The sequence below is a fragment of the Anopheles merus genome, chromosome 2L (assembly GCF_017562075.2).
Source record: "Anopheles merus strain MAF chromosome 2L, AmerM5.1, whole genome shotgun sequence".
In the NCBI taxonomy this organism is placed as follows: Eukaryota; Metazoa; Arthropoda; class Insecta; order Diptera; family Culicidae; genus Anopheles; species Anopheles merus.
Genome location: NC_054083.1, coordinates 49893778 through 49913480, shown reverse-complemented (window position 1 = coordinate 49913480; position 19703 = coordinate 49893778). Strand labels below are relative to the sequence as shown.

The 19703-nt window shown below is 45.7% G+C and overlaps 1 protein-coding gene across 6 annotated transcripts; it reads right to left on the bottom strand.

Annotated features, from left to right (window-relative positions):
* Nucleotides 1-314: 314 nt before the first annotated feature.
* LOC121591606 (rho GTPase-activating protein 68F) lies at nucleotides 315-19575 on the bottom strand. 6 transcript variants are annotated; one of them, XR_006004549.1, is made up of 10 exons: nucleotides 19453-19575; nucleotides 17845-18290; nucleotides 6992-7156; nucleotides 5943-6028; nucleotides 5687-5832; nucleotides 3107-3269; nucleotides 2869-3023; nucleotides 2585-2787; nucleotides 880-2140; nucleotides 315-802 (listed from the first exon to the last, which is right to left on the bottom strand). XR_006004549.1 is itself a non-coding variant. In XM_041912320.1 (9 exons), exons 2-9 carry the CDS (start codon nucleotides 17900-17902, stop codon nucleotides 1623-1625), a joined length of 1494 nt encoding a protein of 497 aa, XP_041768254.1. In that variant the 5' UTR covers nucleotides 17903-18290; nucleotides 19375-19575; the 3' UTR covers nucleotides 315-1622. The 6 variants fall into 6 exon arrangements, 4 of the variants coding, with proteins under 4 accessions (XP_041768254.1, XP_041768253.1, XP_041768255.1 ...); XR_006004550.1 differs by having other exon boundaries at nucleotides 315-799; XM_041912320.1 differs by having other exon boundaries at nucleotides 315-2140; nucleotides 19375-19575.
* Nucleotides 19576-19703: the final 128 nt, after the last annotated feature.

Sequence of the window (19703 nt, the reverse complement as noted above, 5' to 3'; positions counted from 1 at the left end):
TGTGTGTTTTGTCGCATAATATGCCCTATCATTGAATAATTGATTTGAGTTTTGAGTTTAATACTTGTATATTCCTTGTTTGGATGTGTTTTTACCGACGTCAAAGCCCCTTTTTCTAGTCTTGGTTTAATTGTTTCGTTTTGCTGCTTTGTTTTGTTGATTTGTTTTCTTCTCTCCTTCCTTTGTTTAAAGTTAAATATTAAAATTCACGAGATTAAAACTGTGTTTGGCCTTTCTTTTAGTAGTTTTGCTCGTTTGTTCGTAAATTGTTTGCTAAAATCGGTACAACACTTCTCTCTCTCTCTCTCTCTCTCTCTCTCTCTCTCTCTCTCTCTCTCTCTCTCTCTCTCTCTCTCTCTCTCTCTGTATTGCTGATTGTTTACAACACTATGTAGTACTAGAGCTTGGGAGATGATGCTATTTAGTTTGGGGTTGTGTATTTGTTGTTATCTGTTCCCTTTCTATTCACCTACCATGGACACACACACATTCTGTTGGCGTGGTACGGACGGGACTGTGTAAAACTGTGTCTATTTCCTCCCCGCAAATGCGGGTTGTGTAGTAGTTTTGTGCTATTTTCTGCTATTTTGTGTTCATAGTTTCCTTTCATTTCTTTGGTTTTCCCTCTTCGAGGATATGTGCGTGTGTCGCTGGGCGATGAGGCCACGGAGACACGCTGTGGGGCTGCTGTGTGCACACTATGGTTAACCATTTCCTTCACTATTCGTTTTGTATCCTCATGCCGCTACGCATCCGGTTCACCTTTATCCTACTAGAGCTCTGCTTGTTAGAATATATTCTGCTAAAAAATAATAATAATTATAATAAATGATCAACAATTCATAATTCTCTGACTATCTTGCTTCTTGTCTGCTGTACCTGCGCGTCGGCGTGTGCTTTTTGTCCTTTTTCTTTATACACCTTTAAATCCTTTCTCCACACCAACACACACACACACAACAGAACAGGCTGTTTTAAAAGACTGTCGCTTCCGCTCTCATGTTCGCAGTAACATCAATTCCAACCGTATTCCGATTTTCACAATAGCTATCTAACACACGCACGCACTCACTCACTCGCTGTCTCACACACACAATCTGTTTAAATTTCATATTTAAAATCATCTTACACTTGTAACACTAGAACAAATGGGAAAATAGGGAAAGGAAAGCTTCTAAAAGAAATCCACACCCTGTGCTCTGGTGCACCATGATGCATCCTTTTAAACCTTTCCCCCCTCAAATACAACTATACTTATGCAAATACACAATCTCAGGACCTATACACACGCACACACACACAGTCTCTCATACATTGTTCCCTCCCAGTTGTTCAATTCCCTTAAAGCTAACACTTTCTGTTACTACATCTTATAAGTTTTTTCGCTACACTGACTGTATGCCGCGCCACTCTACTCTAGGTTAGATTGATTTGCAAGGAAAACTTTCTTCCCGGCTACATCTTCCCTACATCGAAGAAAAACAGCTCTATGATATATTCCGTCACTTTTATCGCTTTGTGAAATAGTAGAATGTTTACGTTCCAATGTCTGCTCCTTCTGCTCCTGCTGCTGCTGCTGGCCACGTCCTCCCCCAGTAATCCGGCCCTTAAATCAGTCGCTGTTAATCGTACGCACCGCGATCCTTTTTGTTAATGTCCACAAAGTAGATATCGTCCTGGTGCTGCAGCACGTAGTCGATGAACGCATTGATTGGGCCGATCTCGTCCAGCGACATCTGCTCCTGCTTCGGCCAGATCAGGTTCGGGCCGAACACGATCGCCAGGTTGGAGGAGGTCATCTTGTTGAAATCTTTGCGCTCCATTATTTTGCCCAAAAACTCGACGATGTACTTAAATAGCTCGTAGTTTTCCTCCGGCAGCCGTTCGCGCAGCAGCTGCTTCACGTTGCGCGAGCGGGTCTCCTCCGTCTTCCACTCACCGAACTGGGTAATGTCTTCGTACAGCTCGTACGTGAGCAGCGGTTCCTCTAGCTCGCGCAGGAACGTTTTCAGCAGCGAGGCGACGACGTGCGTGTCTTCGCTGGAGAGCTGCACCTCGTCGCCGGCGTTGATCTTCGCCCGCAGCTCCTTTATTCGGGCGTAGTTGCCGGACCGCCGGAAAATTCCTTCCGTTTCAACCACTGTTAGGGAGCACAAGAGAGGAGAAAATTATAAATGGTGAGAGAAGGAGAAATGTTTATAAAATATAACTACTAAATTTGATTGTTTGATATCCTTTACAGCTTAAGGTTCGAACGACTTCAATTCGGTCATTCAGCTTTTCTACTAACGAACGCTTCCAAATCATACATCCGATACCAAGAACCTATTTTTCAACCTCTTTTTTCTTTCAACCCGATTGCTTCTTTGCATCTGCAAGATATAAACAAATTCGGATGATTTAATCCATCCAGACGCACACGCTTTCAACGAAATGAATGATGCATCCTCGGGTCCTCCTATAAAACCGACAATTAAAGACACTTGTCGCGTCATCTCTCCCGTACGTACACCCCATTACTCATGGGAGAGAGAGTCTGTCGCTTTCTTTTTTTGATAAACACCACACACACACACACACTTACCGTCCGGTAGTGACAAATGGTCGACGCACTTTCGCACGATCGGCGGTATACAGTTGAGGCAGGCGCTATTTTCGATGATGAACCGCAGCGACACGCCGAACTGGGCCGACTTGGGCAGGTTCTCGAGTGACCGACTGCTCTTCAGACTAGATTTACTGCCCCGCAGCGTGTACCGGGTGCCGTTGTTAATTTTTTCATCGAATCTGCATCATAGAAGAGAGAGAGAGAGAGAAGAGGGTTAAAGAGACATGTTCCAGCTTGCTCCTCACTACCGGAATACATACTCTTTCACTGGATCCGGAACCTTCAGCGTGTTAAGGCCGAGCGATTGCTTCAGCTCGTCCAGACTGCTCGTGTAGATTAGCTTGCTCTTGAACTTTTCGCTGATGATCGGTTTGAAGAAGAACCAAACCATCCTGATAAAGGTGGTCGAGTGTACCTGGCAGTGCGTGTTATGGGAAGAGGATGATAAATGAGTCGGAACTTCATGATCGTCATTGCCAGGCCACATCATAAACTTACCACGTAAAGTTTCTTCAGATTCTTCTTGAAGCTGCGATCGAGCTCCTTGTAGGAATTCCACAGGAACTGGAGTGCCGGTTTGTTGTTGTCCTTCATGCCCTGGTGGAAGTACGCGATGATGTAGTCATTCTGGACGAATTCTTCCATCGATTTGATGATAAAACTGGAATGGCCGAAACGAGCGGGATGAGTACGATTGTATCATTACAAATCACCACAAAGCAAGAGCAACTCACAACAGGATCTACTTCTCACTGGGTAAACCACTTGCTTGGTACATTTAAAAAAGTCTCTTATTCTTCTATATCACTTTGTAATGCTCTATTATTGAATGTTCAAACGATGCACGATCAACTGTTTGTCCCCCACTGTGAAAAAAAATGGACCCGAGTCGTCCCGTGGCTAAGAACACGACTTCACGGTAGCGATCGTGCGGAGATACTGTGCTGTCTAACGATCTCAGACAGACGATCGAGGATCGAGAATCACACGCCCGACAACACGGCTAAACAACGAGCGGAACCGTGGATGTGATTCTTGCACCGCCAGCTGCTGCTCTCGGTGGGAGAGAAGAGAAAAGAGCCAACGGACAGGCGAGAAAGAAAGAAAATCAAACCAACGGAACCAAAGTCAAGTGCCGCGCGCCGTGGGTGAGAAGCAAACTTCGACCGCGTTGGAAAAGGGATGGCTGTTTGCTGTTGCAACTCGTGCAACGCAAAACGGGGGTAGTACACAACGCGACGATGAGGTACAATGTCTTTCGCGCGAAAAAAAAAACCCCAACCCAACCCCTTTCCCGATGGTCTAACGGGGCCGGCAGCAGACGTCATAAGCGTCCTCCCCGAGAGGAAAGAAACACATCATGTACCGATGGCGTAACAAGCAGATCACACTTTCTCTCTCTCTCGCTTGTTTTAGAATGTTGTGTACAGGGGGTGTTTCTTATTTTGGGTAAATGTAAACAAGCTGGTACGGGTCATACAGAAGGGAAAAGGGCCCCGCTTCGACACGTCGTGTTTGACCCTCGGGAAAGGGTAGAGAAATATGAGTCGCTATGAGGCAGGTAGGCGCGCGCGCGCGCCGAACGGTCGCCGTTTGAGTTAATGTTGCTAATTGATCGGTTCTGCCTCGGTAACGCACTAACGTGTAGTAATGTGCCCTTTTCTTTGATAGTTCTTTTTTCTTTGCCTTTGGGAAGGTTTCGTACGTCACCTCATCCGGCAACGTACGGGAGGAGATTGTTCTAAGTTTACAGTTGTCTTACAACACCAACCAGAGGCAAGGCAGCGCGCGCGCGCCCCCGAGGTGAGGGATTTTATTTTCGTCCCTAATGGTGGCCTCGTTAATTCCCCCCCCCCCCTTTCTTCACCCTTTTTTCCGTTTCGGTGATCGGTGTGTTTATCTTTACGCGCTTTCCAGACGGATAGCGATCGTTAACAAGTGACATTAAAAAAAGGGAAGGTTTTGAATCGCTTTTCCGAAGCGTTTTCAGTGTCGAACTGTGCCTCACAGAAACACTTAATTTTGCACGGGGTTTGGAGTGAATTTTCTCGAGTTCTTTTCCCGGAACGAGTACCCGCGAGGAAAAAGAAAAGTGTGTGTGTGTGTGTGTTTGTGCGCAATATATTATCTCTCCCGCCGGTCGCTTTCCTTTTGCTGTGCGCGTCCCATAGATTTTCTTTGAAAAAAGAGGGAAGAAAACTAGTCACTTTCCCGAGAAAACGGCGGGTCGCGTACGGAGAATTCGCGCAGCAAACGCAGATGGTAAATGAGCCGGAAAATCATTCTTACTTCTTCACTGCGGATAGAAATTTGGGTCAGGGAGACGTTGAGAGAGAGAGAAAGTGTTTCCTTTTTTGCCACTTTCGGTTGAATTTTGTCTTTTGCACTGGTTCTAGGTCGCATTGGGAACGGCGGGTTTCCAGAGGTAATATTTCTTGTAGAAGAGTTACCAATTGCAGCAAATAAGCAAAATACAGACATTGCTTGAAAGGCATTTGGCAAGCATGTGTCGTTGAACGTACATCCTAATAACAATACATTGATTGGACGTTCAAGCAGGGCAGGAAATTCCCATTAAACATCAAACCATCTGAGTTTGCCTCTTCCTAGCTTCTGCCATTCTCGCTCGTCTGCCTTTTGACGCTTCTTGTTGTTTATATTTAACGCGATGACACGCGTGGGGCTTTCTAGTGTGCCTTCATTACATCATCATTTATGGTTTTACACGGACATTGTCCTTGTTCCCTGGCTTCTGCCATTCTCGCTCCTTTCGACGCTAGTTAACCCGATGACACTTGCGGCACTTTCTTTTGCGCTTTCATTACATCATACTGCATCGTTAAGCTTCACACGCACCGTATTTCCCGCACGCATCATTGATGCAAATGAACCAAAAGTGCAATCAACAACAGGGGAATTTACACAGAAACACCACCGATTGTCCGATTGAGTCACCCACACTCCCCCCATCTTAAGATAACATATGGTGCGCGCCTCATGGTGTCGCCTTTACAATGTCTCTTCCCAGGCGCTCGCAGCCAATTAGAGATCGAACACCCAGAGCACACTGGTACTCACTCAATAAAAATATTCGAGTTCAGGTCTTTCCGCTCCGGCAGCCGGCAGGCGTAGATGGCAATGATCGGCTGGCCCTGCTTGTCCGTGCCGATGAATTCGATGAATTTTCGTCGCTTAAAGTCCTTCCGGATGGCATTTTCGTCGTGCTGAAAAAGGAACAGAGAACGGTTAGGTTAGTTCGCAGTCAATTGGTAAAACAAAAGGTTCTTCTCTCCCACACACACACACACACACACACACACACACACACACTTACCCCAACCATCGTTAGCTGCTCCTCGTAGTTGTCCGCCTCGAGCGTAGTTTTGATGATTTCGTCCTCCGAGGGGATTTCAAATTCGGCTGTAGAAAAAAAAATGGAAATTGCGTTTAGAAAATTAGTTACTGCAGACGGCCACACTCCATCAACGGTGCGATATGACACGGCACTGCGATGATGGTGATGGTGCCAGAGCGTTGACATCATCACCCTTTTACACCTCTCACCCTTCCAGTCGATTGAGAGCTCGCGTGTGTCCCCGTTATCGATAACAGGTGTGTGTGTGTGTGTGCTCTACGCCTAAAATGTGTATTGAGGGGAAAGACTCACGATATCAGAGGCAGTGAAGGCAACGGAGCAAATGATAACGACTACAGGGTGAAGTATACAGGGTTTTCCAGGAGTTTTAATAGCCGTGGAACACTTTATTGACTCTTTCTTGCAGGAAATGAACTTAATCTAATAGGAATTGGACTCTAAAGCATAGAATCCAATTATCAACATATGAAGTTTAATTCCCATAAGAAAGAATCAAGGAAGTGTCCCACAACTATGAGAACCCCTGGAAAACCCTGTAAGTTGCACACGGGGGTTCCATTGATTATCAGACTTTTTAGTCTAGAAAAAAAGCACAAAAAGCCCAACCAATTAAATAATTTGTCTAATTTAAATCATCGCACAAAACAAGGTCATCTTTTCCCTAAAAAGCAATTCACCATACTGGAACACAAGTGTCCGGGAGCTGGAGTGCAGAGCTTGCAGCTTGCACGTGAGAGCCGTCAGAGCATGCCATGATTTGCCATTTGGCCCGTTGCCAACGGGGTGAATTATTTAGCATAAACCACTCTCCGTAGTCTCCGGTCGGGTTTGCGATTCTGCGTGTCCCATTCAACTCCCGAACAATCAACAGGTTTGTGCAGTGCAGAGCTCTTCTTTTTCTGACCGATTTATACGGTGCATAACCACCAACGCCATTAAGCTGTCAAAGCTGTCCTCCCCACACGGTCGGGACCGTTGCCAATGCGTGCTGGACGACACAAACGTACCGGAATAGTTGATATCATCAAACACGGTGGTGGTGCCCGGTTCGGGCGACGGGTGGGTCAGCTCCGTGTCATCAAACTCCAGGTTCGGTTCGTAGTCGTGCCAGTCGGACAGGCTGGGATGTGGATCTTCCGTCGAATCGATCATGGGGGGATTCAATGGTGCACCTGGCAAACAGACAGCGAGAGAAAAGAAAAGAAACACAGTTTGTTAGTGAACGCCTATACAATCACAATCGATCAGAATGGGTTTCTATGGTAACCTATAGCCGCCTCTTTTTTTCCGATCGTAAAGCCCTGCGAAGGTGTTGAAATGTGTTGGTTCGTCGTTGGTGGCCATAAAGCGTCGGTGTGTGCAGGTCACACCGGTCCAGTGTTTGTGGGTGGCCAACCCCGTACGATTTATGTAAAGATGTAAAACGAAATGCTTACGGAGCGAAGGGCATACGCTGCCTTTAAGGCTGCAACTGGTGTAGTATTTATATGTTTGTTGTTTCACTGCTTCATTTCAAGCTCTGCTCCCCTATTTACGCTCTACCATTTCAACAGTCAGCGCACAAGAGTCTGACTACCATGGAGTGGTGAAAGGTAATAATCGGGAAGTGTTTGTGCTGCACAATTAGACCTCCATAGCGTTTGATTTATGTTACGGGCGTTGAGTGTGCAACTGCTTACCACTGCTCTTTTTACAGCCGAAAGCCTACATTAAATCATGAGAACGTCAACAGTCATCATGCCGAACAATCGAGCTTGCAAGGTGTTTATTCCAGGGCGAAATAGGACAAAGCAGGCGGCAAACTATGGTGGAACATTGGAAAAGCCAAAATACCAAATTGAGCATACTAATTCAATAATAATACCTATAAATAGTGCAACTAAGACATCACATTAACGGGAAGGTGTTATTGGATTTGCAGGAAGTATCAGCGGAAATAGGCGCGGGTTAAGTAAATTAGGCTCAAGATCAAATTTCAAACGTCCTTTAAAACTGTATTAGGTTAGTTAGCCACCACCACAGATCAATAAGGAGCTATTAATAGAAAGCTTTTAGTAGCAATTTAGGCGTCAAATTCGTCCCCAGCAACTTTTACATCTTCGTCGTGTAAATTGTGTCCTTTAAAAAGTTGTCTCCCAAATGAAACACTCCCTCTCTTCTGCAGTATTAGTCATCCTAAGATTGGAACATAATTACGTTCAGAGTTAATTAACAACCGCTCACTGGCTAAGTGTTTCCAATCAAATGTGATAATCTACACCACCCCGGGCATTGCTGCTCTCCGTTATCGACCACCCGTCGAACATCGGAACGGTGGTTGTGACCTACATTACTTTGCCTTTTTTATCTTAAGTGTCCTTGCTGGTGACCCGCGCCTGCTGGCATGAACACAAGAAGCCATGGAAAACATTATCACGCAGTGGTTCGGCTGTTCCATGCAATTACTACTGCCACCCGCAGACAGTGCCGCGTTTCCGGCAGCCACCCTCTGTCATCCATTATCGTTTTTATCAGCACCAGGCAAAGCAAACGAAAGCACAAATAAAGCTACTAATTTATCAAGAAGTTAGCTAATCCGATGAAAATGAAGCTATAGAATCATGTAAGGGAACAACCACTACAAAGTCCGTTCGACAAGTTCCTACCTTGCTTTCAAGGCGCATCCGCGTGGGCCCACTTAATAGAAACATCGTGTAAAACACGCCACTCCACCCCCTCACTGCACTGGCTAACGGGCGTGTGTGGAACCGAAGGCTGGGCAAGGCCGTCGTGTGGGTTACACACGATCCAGAAGGGAAAGTGCATCATCGCGTGGTTTAATGCACGCGGGGGGTTGGGTTGCGCGCTTTCTGGTCGGTTCGGTTTTGGGCCCGATACGCCTTCTTCTTTGCCCACGTGCATTATCGCCCATCGCGCAATTGGCCGTGGCCGGGGTTTTGTGCCCAGGGCGGGACAGGCTACACCATTAGCTACCATTAGTTACACATGTGTTTCTGCCTGTGTGTATGTGTGTGTGTATGTGGTGGTTGGAAGAAGTTTTGGGTGTTTCAAGCTGCGAGAGGAACGTTGCGTAATTGTTCATTGCAAAACAACTGAGAGAAGAAAGGGTAGGGCGGAACAAAGGCTGTTCGATTGCTTTAAAGTGGGTTAAACAAAGAAATAATTTTATTTTGGAACAATTTAACTTTCTATTGTACAATGATAAGAAAGAGTAAGACGAAACAGGTAGAGTTTTAACGCCTACTGAGAGCAAACAGTCGTTTAGTGTCATGGTAAGTACCTAAGCCTGCTGCATCAAACGTCTCGTGTTCGTACCCAATATCAATCCGATTAACTCTGGAGCTGTTTGTTACAAAAGAAAAGAATCTTTACAACATTATATGAACAAGAGAGTATGGAGGGAGAAGAACGCGCCTACTCCTTCTTTATACATCAAAACAAAGACTATAACAAAAATGCGCGCGATTACAATTACTTAACCCCACACTCTGAAAGGGGAAAGCGGCGGCGCAACCATGACGACGGCGCGCGCGGCGCTCGTTAATTATGCCCCCCAAGCGTTTGGTGGTGTTGTTGCTCTATATATCTTTTGCCCCCCAGTCCAGTCTTGGTGCTTGTCTGTGCCACTGTGTCTCTTGTATATTCGCACTCGGTTGTGAAGTAATGCGGAAATAAGGCCTTGTTGTGGTGGGCATGCAGAAAATGCACTTTGTTTTTTTGTGTGTGATCACTGCTCCAAGCCTACACCTTTACCGAGTGTGTTCCAGCAGCTCAGAGGGAGCAGCCAGGCAAGCAGACACCACAACCACATAACGATTCTGAGCGACGCGCGCCCCGAAAGCAACGATGACACCACACTAATGCGTTGTTTCGTGCGGCGCGCCTGCATGCGGTGTAATGTTTGTTATGGCGCTGAATTGTGTCAGCGTGTAGAGTAACATGTAAACAACAGACACACGCACACACATGCAAAGGGGGGAGAAGTCGTACACCCTCTCCACATGGGTTGCATATGTGAGTGATTTAATTCTAGCCAGCGTCAGCACAAACAACAACCTGTTTGGGTTCCCCCCTGTTGCTGCCACCCTCAAAGTGTGGAAAAATACTTCCTTTTCCTACTAGCTGACTGGACAGACACAACGTTTGGGTTTCGGAATGTGCCACAGCCCTTCGTCGGCTGTGGTGGTCGACCTTCGTACGACCTGCCTGCCTGCTGCTTGTCGGTGGGAAAGTGTGTGTGTCGAGTAAACAAAAATGTGCATTCCTTCATCCACCCCAGCGATGATGACCCGCGCTGTGGGTCAGAAGTTAAATGCCAATGTCACGTCATTTTCACATCAGCGAAGGGCAAACCATCACCACCAGTACCACCACCACTTCTACTACCGGCATCAATCACTTATCAAGTGTCTTTTCAAGAGTAAACCTTGGCGTGACACTTCATCACCATCATCCTCATCCAACATGAACGTCATCATATCTTGAACGTCTATCACAACCGAAAACGCACTTGAACCTGAAAGCGATGGGCTCAAGTGAATCTTCGCCACCACTATTATTTAACGGGAGCCCCTGGAGCTCGCACTTTCGGTGGATCTTTTCGAGTACTTTCTCTCTTGACATTTCAGCTCCGTGTTCCATTAGCTGCGCTCAAAACAGATGTTTGATGAGCCCCAAGGAAAGGGTCTGCTTTTTCTCAAACACAGTCTATTTAATGTCGCCACCATGTGGCATGAGAACTAGCGAACTGCCAATTGACACACACTATTGACAAACATTGACTATAAACTGAGTGGTGTGAAATGGTGCCACAGAGGGGTTTATTGGGGAGGGCTGCTTTTGTTTTTGGGCTCTGCTTTTGCCATCTGACATAATTAAAATGAGATTCAAGTCAAATCTGAAGTGAAGCGGGAAGCTCTAAACCAGATCCATCAAATATTGACGGCAACCAAAGCCTCAAACTATCAACTTCTTGCATTAAAGGGTTCTTCAGTCGTACCTCGACGACCCTGCTCTCTCGTGAAACTCTTTACCGCTCCCTAAAGGGTTCCCCGGGGCCGGACAAATCCCTAACCCAATCCGGTTAATGGAGTGGACACACATTGATTCGTTGTCAAATGTTAGTGCGCAGGAAGCAAAATCGCGCAAAAACTCCCATAATTCACACCGGCAACAACAGACACGTGTTGCAGGAGATGGTGTTCGTCTTTCTCAGGAACTCATGTCCCACATGTGGTCGACGGAGGGAGCAAAAAAAAAAGGTAAACATTTGTCTTGTTGGAAGAGGGGTGTCGTTCCTGCCATTTGGTGATGTGAATAGCCATCCAAAAAGCAGCACATTTTCAATCACCCCTTCAGGAAAAAAAAAATTAGGGGATTACATTTTTATGCGAAATCCCTCCGTCGCAATCTTCGCCGGAATCGTGAGCCAGCAGCGCACAAGAGGGTAATCGTTTATTTGGTAATCGTTTTCAGTTGCCCCCCCTAGGGGGCGATAGGAAGAGCTGGCAGGAGAGTTAAATCAATTTCTAAATGACATTTGTGGGATGTTTCAGAGCAGAGAGTGAGAGCAGAAAAAATAGGGAACAAGTTTGTGTAACTTTAACGTCCTCTTCACTCCACTACAACAGCTTTTATATAGAGCACGAGCGTAATACTATCGCCTATCGCATTTGAAGATGACTTGAGTGAGTTGGCTGCCAGCCAGCATCATACAGAGTTTGCAATCATTTTAATGATGCTAATCACTATCATAATGTTGGCGAATGGACACGGGTAAGATGGCCGAACAAAGTGTTACTATCGCAGTGTTACAATCTTGTAGGAAGGAAATGGGATTAGGTTGGTTTTGTTGGTTGTGTCATCTTGAAATAATACAGCATCAATTTCCATTTTCCATTTTTCCAGCAAACGCACCTCACACCTTTCCTTTCGCCAGCCTTCTTCCGGTCAATATTAGTTCACTTGAGCGCGTCTATTCTTCGCCCCAGGGACGTGTAGAGACACTCTTCTACTGTGCTTTGTGCGAGAGAGAGAATCAGTGCAAACGAAAGCAAACGCAGCAAATCGTCATCATGTAAGCATTCATTTCCGCCAGTAAGCACTTTCATGATTCAATGATCATGGGGGGCATCATTTGTGGCGTGTGAGGCTTCCCTTTTAGCCCCTTCACTCCCTTCGCGGTCGCTTCGCTCCATCTCCAAGGAGGGGTGTGCATATGGATCATCTCCCTTTCTTTGTGTGGCAAACGTCCGGTGGTTTCCACTGATTTGGCGTTTGGTGTGAAATAATAAGGTTCGGAAATCCACCGGATGGTAGTACCTGTGTGGCTGGACCAGATGCAGCACAGATGATTGATTTTAGGTGATGGAGAAATTAAAAACTCGTCCATATTTATGTGCCTGTTTTTTGGCAGAAAGTGGTGATTCTAGCTTCGGTTCGTTAATTTCTAGCTTAAAAGTAATTAAACTTTTGAGGAGCTTATTTCCTACACATAAAAATCTACTTCATCATCTGTACCTTTGCTACTAAAACACGGCTCAACATATGAATACAACATGTGAAGCATAAATACATTAAAAATTCTACCAGATTAACGCTCATTCGGAATTCACGACAACTGTTTCTTACTGTGCTGTGCTTGTTGCTGTCTCTCCCTTTGTACCCCTTTCCTGGCTAAAATAACTTCCTTCTTAACTGGCATAACTTACAGTCAAGAGAAAAAAAGGGGTGTAAAAGAATCTACCAGCTGTCCGCCAGTCAGCTCTTGTCGACGGATTGACACGTTCGCATCAAGCGAAAACTCCGGTAGCGCACCCGGTTCTGGTGGAATAAATCCAACGTCACATGTCCAACACTAAAACTGCGCGGTGTGTAGAAGCGCCCGTTGAATATTTATGAAGCCTAAATACTTTGCGGAATTGTTGCACAAAGAATAGCTTAATCAGCAGCAAAGCTTCCGACCGTTTGTTGAATTCGTCTCGAACGAGCAACATTTCTGACAATTTCATTAAAAACACAAGCACCGTGTGTCCAATTAAAATCCTACAAAACTTTACAGAGGCAAATCCTTCCCATTTGCCGGTGCCATTCCAACAATTTAGAGTTTTAACATTTTATCGATCTTTCCAACTATTCGCTGCTAACACGACGACACACACACTTTGCCTTCAACGCATCGACAAGCTTGCCGCCACCCGGGTGGTGATGGTATTTTAACCCGTTTTTTTATCAAACAAAACGCCGCACGAAAAATGCCCGAACTTTCCAGTAACAACACTTGCGGCTTTCGGTGCCGCTGTGGGGATAGAGCCTGAATGGTGGTGGGGCCAAGGTTAACACAAAATTGTGTACGATTAACATATGACCTTCTGGGTGAGAGGGAAGGAGGAGAAGAAGGCACCCGGCATGGTGGTAGTCGAGGAAAGTGAGAGAATGTGTTAATGGTGGTGGTGCTGGTGGTGCGTTAATAACCTTGGGCATTTCACTTTTACTCTTATTTTTGTGAAGGGATATTAAAACCTCCCCCTCCAGGTAAGGCTTGGTGTTTGTTAGTTTTTGAATGAGCAAATTTTGAGTCACATTGTGCAATGCCATGTAAAGTCACATTGTAAATACCTCACTCACTTCTAACGCTGCTTAGCGTGAGAGCACCCGTGGCTAAATAGTGAGCGTCCTGGCGCAGTGTGCAAAAAGGCATCTGTTCAAATCCCACTTTAAAAGGAGATCCAGAATCCCTCTTTTCGTGTCAAAATATTACCTTATTTCTAACCAATTTTAATTGAACACATGTAACCCATTACAAAATGTGTCTAAGCCACATACTTAACATACCCACATCGCTGTAACAACAGGTTGAAAATTTACATTTTATGGCCTGCCTCTTGCGCCGCGACATTACGGTGCAACGGAAAGAAGCACAGCGCGCTTTACGTTACCGTGCGCGTATGCGTATATGTGTCACGCATTTTCTTCCCTACCTTTATTCCCACATTATCGGAGCCATTTCCGTCCTCTTTTATCACACCACTCCACTCAACGTAAAAAGAATAAAAATCTTCAAGCCAGGGAAAAGAAATTTGCACCGCGTTCCACCTCGCTAGAGCTGTGCGGAGAAGCTCCTCACACATTGTGGGCTGTTGTGACAGACAGTGTGGTATCTTCAGCAGCGTTTGATTCGCTTTTTTAACTGCACACAACCATAATAGAGAGGGTAGGGCAAAAAAAAAAACGAACCCCAAGCCCAACCAAGCAACGGTAATCAGCAACCAGCACACCAAAACCACAGCCACAGTAGTCCCGTAGGAAGGTGTCTTTTAGCTGTTTTGCTGTTGGAATTCGGTGAACGGCAGGAAATAACGAGTGTGTCATTTTTTTTGCTTTGCTTTTCTGCTGCTGTTGCTGCTCTTTTTTTGCCTTCTGTTTACCGGTTTTGGAGTTCGAATGGCAAATTAGTCTTCGTGTCGGATACGCGTGTAAGAAAAGCATTGATAGAGCTAAACCCGCTTTCAAGAGACAGAGGGGGCCGGAAAAACAGAGTCAACGAGAGAGAGAGACATGTTTTATTCAACTGCGCGCGTTTAATTTCCACAAGAAAATTCCCTCCTATCATAATTGCTTATCTGGCTTGAGTGTGCCCGCCGCTTTTTGTACCGCATTTCTGCATTGCTGCAGCACAACGCAACTGCAACTGCAAACGGATGCTCTGCTTTGCGCGTTCATTCACACGCGATCACGAGCTTCCGTGATGATAAGAAAGAAAACAACGGGTGGGCAAAGAAAGGAAGGCCGTAAAACACCTTTCCATCAGGGGGGGTATAGATAGTAGTTCCGGTTCAACCTTAACCCCTGGCTTACCCTTCGACAGCATCGCACGGGCCGCTTGGGCACAACAAAACAGTGACAGCATTTTGTTGCTGAACGTCACACATTAAATTACACATTTGATGCCCTTCTGTTTTGGGAGTGCTTAACAGTTAAAACGCTCATTTTGAATGCTACCTTTTTATAGAAGGGAGTTCCCTTAAAAATGAATTCCACTGCGCTGAACAAGAAGCGAGCACAAACTCCCCACTGGGAAGGGTTGTATAAATTTAACTAAATTAAATTAAACCTTCACTATCCGGCACACGACGAAAGCCGGCACCGGCCCAAGGGGTTGTTGGTGTGTCGATTTAACTTCCTTGTGACTAATGCGAACGTGTGCGGGCTCTCTGACTCATCAACACAAGGCGGCTGTTGTCCCACGCGTCCGTTCGCGTTCGCAGGCCAGCCGTAGGTGAAGGTGAAGAATTCTTTGCTGCCGCGTAGTGACTAATGATTGCAATGACATTAGCGAGCGGATAACAATGGGAAGCGAGTGTCCAAATGCCTTCAAGATCAATGTTAATTAACGATTTTGTATCGAAACAGGCTTTTTATTGAGCAACAAACTCTCTCTCTCTCTCTCATTAGTAAAAAGGAGTTATTTTTCGAGCAAAAAAAAAACACAAACCTGTTATAATTAAAACAACCCAGTAATCATTCCTTTTTTTTGCCTTTTTCCATCTCCAATACAAAGATAGATCAATAATAATTGAACGAATGAAGAGTTAAACAAAGCAAAAGAAAATTGAAGCGAAACGTTTAGCAAAATCGTCACGGGAACTTAATCTTTTACCCGGTCGAACAAAACTCTCTTCGCAACGCAGACCGATCTGTTGGGCTTTTTTGTTACTGTTTTCTTCCTTTTGGAGTACAGCCAGTCCCTCCCCCGCATACGGTGCTCGTGTCAGGTGCATCCGAAGCTACCGACTACCGTTCGCTTCTCCAGTGGCGCAATAAAGCACCATCGCGCGCGTCTCGTTTCAATTAAGGTTGCGAACCTTATCTATTAGCCGATTTCACCTTCACCTCATTGCGGTTGGGGTTTGCGATGCGAGCGATGGGTAGAGGGAGAGGATAGAAAAGCGTTCCAACAGGGAACAAAACAATGCTCGCTCACGGGGTGCAAAGGGGGGGGGGGAGGTCTCCAAAGCTAAGCCCCACAAACTACTCCAGCGGAACGCTTTCTTCTGGTTCGGGCTTTGAACTGGGAAAACTTTACAGCAGCGCTCTTCATTTGGCATCGGTCATAAAGCTCGGGTAGTACACGGAGACCCGGTAAGCCGGTAACGTGATCGAGGGGGTTGGGATGGAAAATCGGTGTGTAAACCTTACCGCGAGGGAGAGAGAGTTCGCGAGCGCGTAAAGATCGTGAAGATCACAAAGGCTGTCTAAGCTAAGCGCGCGTGGAAGCGATTTCAAGATAGATTGGGGATGTTTGCCACATGTTAAGCGCGCATTATAAAGTGGGGTTTTGTAAATTAAAAGGATGTGTAAGCGATTTGCATGTAAGCAGACGTTTGTGTCAGTTTGCAATGCGGGTCAAATAAACCCATTTTCAATTCATTGTGTGCTCGGAAACAAACATTAAAATGAACGACTTTCAGCACTTTTGTTTATCATAAATTGTGGCTTTTTTTTTGAGGCAACAACACACATACAAACAACGCCGCAATGCGCTGCTCGGTATGAATTATAAATGCTGTTAAGAAATTAGCCTAAATCTAAAGCAAACCACAGCGGCATAAGGCAACGATGGGGACACGTGGGACGCTTGCCAAGGATTAGGAGCAAAGGGCAACTGCCACACATACAGCCAAATGGGTATGGCACAGCGAACGTGATGCTGATGTTTTCTGTTGCACAAAATCTCCGGCAATTTTGAGGTGAGATGTACAACAAATCGGCTTTTTGGCTCGAAAATGTTTTGCTCGGGCTTTTTATCGGGCGCTTTAAGCAGTGCCAATAATTAGCCTAATTTTAATCTAGATTTTGTTTTCTTGCTTCGTAGAATGGAAGCTAAGGCGTATTAAGAATCTTTTCCTTCATTCAATGCCTTGTTTGTCAACTTCTTGAAAAACAAAGGCCTTGCATCAGTAGTACTTCTAAGTTTTTATCGTTGATGGAATCAGATGATGACTTCAAGATTGTCTGCTTCATTTACCCTAAAATTTTAAAATGTATTCATGCTTCATTAACTCATGCAGTCCTAATGACGAGTTAGATCAGCTGAAAGTTACACTGAACTGAACTGAATTAGTTCATAAAACATAAACATAAAATAAAAACATAAAAATGTTCTATCTAAAATGTCATTAATCTATTCACTTGCCATGAAAATTACAAGCTGAATCGAGGCATGATCGTGTGCGCAGGGCGGGCGGGCTAAACCCTCCCACTTGTTTACACAATTGACACTCTAACGATTAGCCTACGTGTTGCCTCAAACACACATATGCAATGACACCTCGGCGCATGACAAGATCATCATCATCCTCATCCCCATCTGCTGCTTCGTCATCTGTGCCGCGTGTTAAAAATTCTCTCGAGAAGCGGACAAAACGGTAGGATATACGTCATCAAGCCATTTCAATGGATGGGAGAGGTTCCGATCGTTATAACACATGTATGAGATCATGTGTGTGAGTGTTTGTGGGTATGCAAATGAGAAAGAAACTGATCACGGGGACCACTAGCTTGCGCTGTTGAAACTTTGTTTACATTCGCCACGATCGTTTGCCAATCATCTGTGGTGTCCAAGCAGTGTGAATATGTGAAAGGAAATCATACAACACAACCGCCGCCTGTACACGTTGGAATGTCTATCACCACTTTCTAGTGCTTGTGTGTGTGTGTGTGTTGGTGGAGCATCAGAAACCATAACATCATGATGATCATCATCATCATCCACCCGATCGTCGCATATATTCTGATCGTGAATTCAACGTATCTCGTGTGTCAATCCGGTTTGGGGAAAAGGTTGGAATATTCAACTCACCTGGCAGCTTGATCGGTAGGCCAGCGTTGCCCTTTTGATCGACGATCGTTGTGTCCATGGTGGGGGGCTTGGTGTCCCTTTTTCGTTGTTCAGTGTCAAACTTTTCGGATTCGGCCTCTTGCTCGGCTTTACTCCAGCTGATGCTGCTGCTGCTGCTGCTGCTACTGCTGCAAGTTGATAAGAACGTGTCCTATCAATTGCACACACTAAACGGGAGGGTACAGTCGTCGGGAGCCACTCTTTGATTCATTCGGTGATCGTGATGATGGGTATAGGGGCAGGAGGGGGGAGAGAAACCAAGCACTGCACAGTTAAGCCCTTTGCAACATATTACGCCGTACACTTGGGCACACACACACACACGCACTCTTTAAAAGACTCTTTTTCCGCGTTCAGCAACGATCGTGCATTGTGATAACACTTCACATCCTTGTTTTGATTTCGAGCTGCAACGGGAAGCAAACAAAAGATCAACAAAGGGAAACAAATTACGCTTGCAGGTAAATGCAAACACACATACGGACACACTACCGAACAACAATGCTGTGCCTCTTCTGTCGTGATTCGCGGGAAAATATTTAGATTAAAGCCCCCTGTTTTTCTCGCTCTTTAAACTCTCCCTCACACACAAACACACACTTAGTGTAGCGTTGCATTCACACCGTCGCCGTCAGCTGGCTGGCAGGGGTCTGCCCTTTTTTGGTTAAAGAGCACACACCGAAATCTGCACATGCACTTTTAAAGCGAAAACACACGTACATGGAGCACACACACACACACACAAACACACGCACGGTGAGAGATAAAGACACGGACACGAAGGTCGTCAGGTTTGTCGAAGACGGCGAAGAAGGCGAACAGGCTGGACTTTGGTTGGACTAAAAAGGCTGCTGGAAGCGGGGTGTGGACACGAACATGAAGGACGATTATTATGAAATATTGTGCCGAAAAAGTTAAAGATGTTAAAAACGTAAAATGAATTTCTCACTCTCTTCTCTTGCTTACTACTCAGCGGGAGGTTAAAACCCGCTCCCCGCAGGATCAATGTCCTTCTGAGGCATGCTCGTGAGAAGGTGCGATAAATCAGCGCGATTCGTGCGATTGAAGGGTGGATCCTAGCAACCATAGAAAGGACACGATAGCAAGAATCTAGCGGGCACTTAATTACAATGTAAAGAATGTCTTCTTATCGTTCGCGAACGTGCACGCGGATTGTTGATATCACGAGCGGGCGGCTGAGAAAACGCCCCAAACGCACACGGAGCGGAAGGAGAACGCGCTTTTCTTCAAATTCTGTTTCCTCTTCACACCGAGCGCTTCTTGGTCTGGATGACGCGTTATCTTAATTGCGTGATAATCACATATTGTGCGTGCACGAACGTATTCTTTGGTCCGTACTTATTCCCCCTCACTCGCGCGTTCTGTCCCTTGTGTGTTTCGCTCTTTTCGCTCCTGGGGGTGGTGGGTTAGATGGGGTGTTAATAGCGGTCAAACACCGTTGAAAGGGCGATGAGTGTATGGGGAACCTACACAATTGTTCTATTGCTCACAACTTTGTACTTCACGTAGAATGCGCACTTGAAATTGGGATGCACTTTTCTCACTTACTGCACTGAAAATGGGCGGACGAGAGCGACAACGACGACGACGGCGACGACGGTTCACTTTTTGCCAGAGATTCTTTCTGTGTGTGAATCAACCAAACAAACCCTGGAACGCGACAAGCGAGCGAACGAAGGGTGTCTGTTGAGGAGGTAAGTACATCATCCAACTGTCAAAAGAAGTACGGCCGTTCGTTTGACAGTTGCTTGTCGTGATGGTTTGGAAAGATTGTGATATTTCGAAACATTTACGGTGAT